The 7,748-nt window shown below is 32.1% G+C and overlaps 1 protein-coding gene across 1 annotated transcript; it reads right to left on the reverse strand.

Annotated features, from left to right (window-relative positions):
• Nucleotides 1-3,675: 3,675 nt before the first annotated feature.
• Nucleotides 3,676-6,598, reverse strand: LOC105114882 (cytokinin dehydrogenase 3). The gene is made up of 5 exons (XM_011011586.1): nucleotides 5,842-6,598; nucleotides 5,207-5,334; nucleotides 4,782-5,057; nucleotides 4,387-4,655; nucleotides 3,676-4,273 (listed from the first exon to the last, which is right to left on the reverse strand). The coding sequence occupies exons 1-5, from the start codon at nucleotides 6,461-6,463 to the stop codon at nucleotides 3,979-3,981; spliced, it is 1,590 nt and encodes a 529-aa protein (XP_011009888.1). The 5' UTR covers nucleotides 6,464-6,598; the 3' UTR covers nucleotides 3,676-3,978.
• Nucleotides 6,599-7,748: the final 1,150 nt, after the last annotated feature.

Below are 7,748 nucleotides of genomic sequence, written 5' to 3' on the forward strand. Positions count from 1 at the left end.
TTAATTGCATTGTTAATTATTATTTTTTACAAATTAAATCACCGATGAATTGAAAAGTAATCGATAATATTTGGGGGTTTCTAAAAATTTTCAATTAAATTAAATTGTACAGACAAAATTACTGGTGAATTGAAAAGTTATCGGTGATATTTGGGGGTTTCTAAAAGTTTTTTATTAAATTAAATATTATAGACGGAATCACCAACGAAATGATTTAAAATATTAATATTTAATTATATTTCGATTAGTATTTAAAAGTACATTCTCATTAAGGTCTTATGTCATCATATTGCACTTAAAATATCATTAAATTCTCTAACTTAAACATGTTTTATAATAACAAATCTGATAATATAAGATAGTTTTAATTTATGATAAATATTTACTTTAAATGCAGACATATCTCACAATTCAAAGGACTGATTGATGTGATTAACTATTGAAAGTAAAAGGATAAAGAAAATTCTAAGCTTAGAAAAGAGATGCTGATTCAATTTAAACTGGAATATTATTCAATTATTGAGTCATATCTGGAGCTATAGATCTTGAATTTGTATTTGGTTTATACTGCTAGAAAGCTAAGATATAAGTCTAAAACATTCATGAAGAGTCCAAAACTCAATTATGTCATTTAGAAGTTCAATTCTTAGCATCAAATGAGAAGTCTAAATCTATCCTGCAGCTCAGACACTATTCGATATTCAGCCCATATCTTGAGTTCTAGAAATCCAAATGACCTCATTCTTGTTTTGCTGGAAAGCTGAGATAATTTCCCATAACTTTCATAAAGACTTCTATTCAAATTCTGATGTTAGCAATGATGTTTTTACAAACAAGAATATAATGATGTTTTTACAAACAAGTTAAAAGGTGGCCTCCTACTTAATAATTACTCATCAAATCAATAGTTTTAAATTTTAGCCTATAAAAGAAGGCATTTACCATATATTTAGGCATCTTAATTTTCAGATCAAAATCATGTTCTTACTCTTTATATATATATATATATATATATAATGCTAAAGTTTTGCTTACATTAATATCTTGTTTATGCTTTTTATTTCCTTTTCTTTACTTAGTTAACTTATATTTTATTTATGTTCTTATCTTGTTATTTATGTATCTCTCTTTTATTATGTTTAGCTAAGTTTATTATGTCAAGGTGAAAAGGTTACACTAATTGTGTAAGTATTGTATAAACTCAACATGGATTTTAATGTTTGATACTAACATGTTTTGTATTTGTTATCTTGTTTACTTTTAATACTTTACTTGTTAAATGGTTAATCAGGATTTATATTGTATAACTTTTGGTACAACAAATACTTGACACTTTCATAACCTAACCGTATGGTATAATTGATATCTGTGCTATGAAAGGAACTTGATTTGTTGTTAACATAAGTTAGCATCATGAATACCTGACAACATTTACAAGTATTAGCATTATTCGAATAAGATAACTAATATAATCATGTTAACAATTTATAATTTGATTGGAACCTCCTTTGTATGTGGTTTTCAATTTAGTAATAAAAAGAGTTTATACTATACTTATTTGAAATACTATTAATAGATCCTCTAACCTTAATAATTATTTTATCTTTGTTTAATCCTTACATCAATATCACATCTCAAGAATTCTCTTTAATTTCTTTTCATTTATTATGTTTAATTTTATATAGTTCACCTCCATATGATTCGATCCTGATTTTGCAGGGTTATTTATTACTTCAACACTCCTGCACTAGGGAGAAGACATCAATCTTTTGATCATGTCATCTATCGGTAAAATACCCTAATAACAAAACTAGAATCCCTCATTTCATAACAAGCACGCCTCTTCTTCTTCTTCTTCTTCTCTCTTCTCCTTATATAAAAAACATCAACATCCTTTTCTTTCTTTCTCTTCTCTCCTCTACTACTTTTCTTGTCTTCTTTTCTTCTTCATGCACAGGTATGTCTTTTCCTCTCTTCTTCTTTTCTCTTCTTAGTTTTTTTTTTATTAACATAATTTATGAATTTGTTTTTTCTTTTGTCTTCTCAGCTTCACTCACAATTACATCAAGATAAGATTTTTTTTATTCTTTTTTGTGTTTTGTTTCGCATTATTTGTTTTTTATTTTATTTTTAAATTTTTATGCTCTTACTATTTGTATGAATGTTTCTATATGATTTGTTTTTCGTATAAGATCAATTTTGTTGAATTTTTGTTGGATTTTTTTTTAATTTTATTGTTTAATTTCATTCAAATTTTTATTTGTTGCTGGATTATTGGTTCTGAAATAGTTTTTCTAGGTTTGGAAATTTTTTTAATTGATTTATTTATTTGTTGCTATTGTTTTTTTATGTTATTTATTTGTTGCAAATTTTTTTGAGTTTATTTTCTTCTTCTTTTTTTCCAAGCAACTCAGTTCCTGAGTATTATGGAGTGTTGATTTATATTAATTTAATTATTTTTATTTCTATTAAATAAAAGTTTAAAAATATTTTTAAATAATTACTGATGGTATTACTGGCAGATTAAGTTTGACGTTAATATATTCCAGATAATTGGAAAATAATTATTGCAAATGCCATTGTGCCACTATTTTATCATCGACAAAATATCATGTAGTATTTTTATTGGTTATATAGCAAAATTCTCAAGGAAAATACCAACAAAATGAAGCGAGTAAATTTTATTACTGACAAAATAAGAATACAAATACCAACGAAAAATTCTATTAGTATTTCTAGGGATTCTGGTAGTGATATTAGGATTTACTATTTTTTTATTTTTACCTGGTAAAGTTTTCCAACCTTGCACTACAAACATTTATTTATTTATTTATTTATTTATTAACCAATTAGTTAGTAATTCAATTGTAGTCTTGTAGAAGAGGAGTAAGGCTAACATTTGTCGATTTAACTATAGCAATTGGAGCACAATAAAAAAGAAAGAAAGAACACCGGTTGTTATGAAACTTCTTGAAAGTTGAGAGATAGAAAGAAACATTTCTAATGAAATTATGAAGGGTTTTCTCTAAAGATATATTCAATCAGAACTATGGCTGATTGACAAAGTTTGGTATAACAGCACAAATAAAGTGAAGTTTTGTTAATTATCCCACCTTTATTTTTAATTGATAAGATGCTGTTCTTATGTCAAAAATCCTAGTAATCTAGCTAACTAGGAACTGACCAATGGAACAAAAGTGGAACCTAGGTTTGGAAAGTAAAAAGGTAAAAAATAATGGTGTTGGGTTGGGCGGCTACTTTTGATGTCTCCTGGATGCCTGCAAGTTGCAAACATTCTGTATGCATTATGAATTGTCTATGGCCCCTTTCGAGGCCGCAATGCCGCATCTTCTTAGAGCGGGTTTGCTAAGGTGTTCCCAAGTGTTCTTGCTAAATGTTTTTCGATGACAAACGTTGTTTTCTGTGTTTTTTCGTAGTTTTGATAATGTTCATACGAAAACTACGTAGGTAGGTTAAAAAAAGAAAACATGAGAAGAAATTTAATGTGTTTTGTGAAGATCAAATATAAAAAGATTCTTAATAGTGACTAGATTCTAAACAAAGAAGTATTTTCGAAAAACGTTTGCTCATGCATTTCTAAACGTACAGTACCGGAGGTTTTGGATTTCGCTCGGCACATACAGTATAGCCCTCTTTCTCACAATGTTACTGCGGAAAAATCAATATCACTTAATTATTTAGTTCTCCATGCAATTAATACTTACAGGTGAGAAGATAAAAACAATTCTTCGGTACACCAACTGACTAGCCCAGAAATTTGGTACCTTCAGTACCTCACAAAGAGTTGGCATTCAAACCCTTCCTTAATGATTAAGAAAAAAAATTACTGAAAGATAAAGATCTCAAGGAACATGATCCAATTACACAGCTCCCTCGTAGCATCAGTTCTATTTTTTTTTTCCTTATCTAACCATACTACTAGCAGCTGAAACACCGCGAGAAAAGGAAACCTAAGCCTTATATGTCATTGAAGATTCTCTGCCCTGGTGACAGCATCATTTTTGGATCAAACTGAGCTTTTCTCTCTCGAAAATTTCTCCATTTCGATCCGAAATGATTAATCCATTCTTTATTACTATTGTAATGGGGTAAGTACTGCTTAATCTCAATACCATTTCTGTCACAGAACTTCAATATGTCCTTGTTCTGATGATCATAGGCTTGCCAGTCATTAAACCCGCTTGAGTGCAAGAATCCCACGGTATAGAAAATATCTTCTTCTGGTATAACCGCGGACATTTTATCATCCCATCTGCAATTAATATGATGTTGGTCACTTCCCGAATTGTTAATTAAATAATTAATTAATTAATATTCCCTATTTTCTCAACCGAAAACGAAAAGGTTACGGAGCACAGTACTTACTTTTTTCTATTCATGGGGTAAAAAAGAACGACTCCAGTCGTAATATTACGCTTAAGGACAAGGTCATGGAAAACACCCTTGTTGAAGTCCAGAATACGAGATTTTGGCAGGAAGAGATTTAACCATGGATGAGGAACATCCCATAATCCTTGCGAATGAAGCTTTTGCTCTCCACTTCGGACTCTATTTAGAAAATCCACAAAGGAAACGTCTTTCTCAAACTTAAATCCGGCAACGAAGCTTAAACCTTTGAACAATTGTTGCAGATCCTATAAAAGAAATAATTACAATAAGAATTTTGTCCTTAGTCCATATTATTACACTAGAATCTTATGAAAATCAAGAAATGGATCTATACTATATACTTGTGATAGATTATGATGGTGACGAGGTACCTTGTCAACAGTGTGTCTGGTCCCATCATCATAATATTTGGCTACTTCTAGACAGTAGATGATGGCATGTTGGGTTACCAGGGACATTATTTTAGGGATATCGGATGATGGGAAGAAGGAGGATCTCCAATTATTTGGAGGTCCTTGAGCCATAAGAAGTGAACCTTCCAAATAGTCGAGTGCATTCTTCTGCTTCCATCCATTGATTGAGATTAAAAGTTCTTGGTCTCTTGTAAAAGCAGAAAAATCGCTGTAAAGCATTCGCACCCACTTCACCTATACATGATCAATAAGCAGCACAAAATTAGAGAGAGAGAGAAAAAAAACTATATATATATATATATATCCGAGGCACTAAATGGTGAAAAAATAAATCTAGCTAGCATATATATGGTAATTCTAAAGCAGCATAAAATTTCTCGTACCCTCTTTGGTGCTGGCTCTAAAGCTATTCTTGCTCTGGTTATAATTCCAAACTGTCCTAAACCTCCTAGAACAGCATAAAATAGCTCAGAATTCGTGTGTGAAGAGCAGGTAACCAGTTCTCCTTTTCCTGTATGACCCAAAAAAGAACAAATTAATTAATAATATATAACGCATGAGTTAAACGCTGAAGTACTAATCAATAAATATTAAAAACAGAAAAAATGTCCTTCACATACTGTTTTGGCTGAAATAACTCCTTAGTCCATGGAGATCTCCTATTTAGCCCTTTAATTTGCCCAACCAAAACAAGTGGCCATTTTAATGAAATTTGTTCTGGTATAGGTTGTGCTATTTATAACATATGTTTAGAATCACTTTCGAGATTTACTTAATTAGCATTGATTTTCAATGGGAGATCCCATGAATCTATTAATTTTTTCTAACACCAGTAGAAGAATGTTGTAAAATGTGTGATCATCTATTTACCTTTTCATCTCTATAGAAAAAGATTAGACTGTGACTGTAGTTAATCGCTGAACAAATAGATAAGTATAGCACGTAGGTATCTCCAGCTTGACAAAATAAATCTCTAGGGCAGAAAACGAAAAAAGGAATTAAGAGCATTCATACATACCGGTAACAACATCCATTTCATAGACATTGCTAATCTGAGGGCCGTACTGAAATGTTGTTCCGCTAATTCCAGCATTTGAGAGAGTCCCACCAACGCTAAGGTACAAGTAGTCCGTCCATGATACCGGAGCAAATCCATGTTCCATGGTGGAATGCAAAACATCAATCCACAGCTGCTCACCTCCAACATCGGCATAGAAACCCAATGAAGGGCATTTTGAGACAGTAATTCCAGTCCCATTTTTATGATTCCTTAGACTCATCATATCCACTACAACTCCATTAGAAGCCATAGCCTGTCCCCCAACAGAATGGCCGTGGCCCCTGGCAGCTACAGTAAAAGGGGTGTAGTTATTGTACGAGAATTTTATTAAACTCATTATATCTTCTATTGAGGATGGATAAAGAACTGCGGCTGGCTTTTCATGGACGATGTTACCGTAATCAGAAGAGACTGATTTGATGGTATCGGGTTCAACATGAAGATGACGTGCGAAATCAAGGGTTTGGATCTGAGGAGGTAAAAAACCAGTCCATGGCTTGGATTTTCCAAGGGTGGATGCTAAGCGAGTTATAAGAAGAATTGCCATAAGACATATTGTGATGGTAGGATTCTCAGCCATTGATCTATTTTTGTTATTTGGTTATCTTTCTCGAGTTGAGAGCAAGGAAATTAAGAGAAGCAAACAAGGGGTTCCTAGCTGGCCAGAGTTCTTATGGACAGGGGCGTGGTGAAGAGATATGTGTGTGTGTGTGAAAAGGAGGGTATGTGCATGTGTGTGTGTGTGTGTCTATATATATATATATATATAGAGAGAGAGAGAGAGAGAGGACGGGAACTGCATTAAATTGAGGTGGAAATCTTGGCTGGCTAGGGAAGAAATCTTGGTGTTTGGTTGGCAAAAGACACTGTATGCAGCATGCAAGTTTTGTCAAAGATATCAAGGACAGGATCCATTCATGACCATCACAAATAGAAAAAAACAAAAGAAAGTCACTTATTACGTGTTTCTTGTGTTTAAATGACAATCATCATCTTGATGATTCCATGCCACCCAAAGATTTTATTCATTCTCGTGGGTCAATAGCAATGGCCAAACCTCATGGACTTGGGCCAATGTGCGTTCATGACCATGATCACTCAAGTTCGGTCAATTAATTTGCTGTGTACCCCATTTTTTCCTTTTTATTAGTAGTAATTTGTGCTGGTTTGCTATTGTAGGAGTAACGTGGGGGCCAAAATTAGGTAATCATCAAAAGAATCCATAAGATTTTTCCTTTAGGTTTAGAAGAATTTTCAAGGATCAAGGCATTGCCCTGGATATGATAATAATATTGTGAAATTAAAATATGAAAGAGACATTAGCGTGAACTTTCCTCATCCTGAGATTTCGTTTGTTCGTATCTAAGGCTACATGTAATGAGACCAAGTCAAATTAGAACATTATTACCCGGCCTGTATTGTCACATCTAACTTTCGTGACATTTCAATGGGGTAATAATTAGGATGCTTCCGATGTTTTTTATTTTAACTTCTTTGGGACATCACTACTTAAATCCTAGTCTCATATATATATATATATATATATATATATTACTAGCTAGCTAGGGCAAATAATTCTCCCTCCATATTCCAGACTTTCGAAATATATATATATCCATGTTTATTAATGCATAAATTAAAAGATTCCGAGCAGCTTGCTTGCATTTAAAAGCATAGCAAAGAGCTAAAGGAAACAACATCATGCCACCCACACGAGAGGAATCGATCATGGAAGTTTGGCCTTGTCTGCCTATATATAATTGTACATATGCATGACACTATATAATTATATGCAAATTTCTTAATTAATAATGCTTTACAGTGTAGCAAAATATTTTTAGTCTTAAAGGAATGATATGTATAAT

Source organism: Populus euphratica, unplaced genomic scaffold, assembly GCF_000495115.2.
Source record: "Populus euphratica unplaced genomic scaffold, PopEup_1.0 scaffold860.1, whole genome shotgun sequence".
NCBI lineage: Eukaryota > Viridiplantae > Streptophyta > Magnoliopsida > Malpighiales > Salicaceae > Populus > Populus euphratica.

Excerpts from the sequence above, each read along its gene's own strand:
- LOC105114882 (XM_011011586.1), bottom strand. The coding sequence starts at position 6,463 with ATGGCTGAGAATCCTACCATCACAATATGTCTTATGGCAATTCTTCTT. Across the intron at positions 5,335-5,841 it reads TGAAATGGATGTTGTTACCG|GAAAAGGAGAACTGGTTACC; the intron begins GTATGTATGAAT and ends TGGGTCATACAG. Across the intron at positions 4,274-4,386 it reads TACCCCATGAATAGAAAAAA|ATGGGATGATAAAATGTCCG; the intron begins GTAAGTACTGTG and ends TATTAATTGCAG.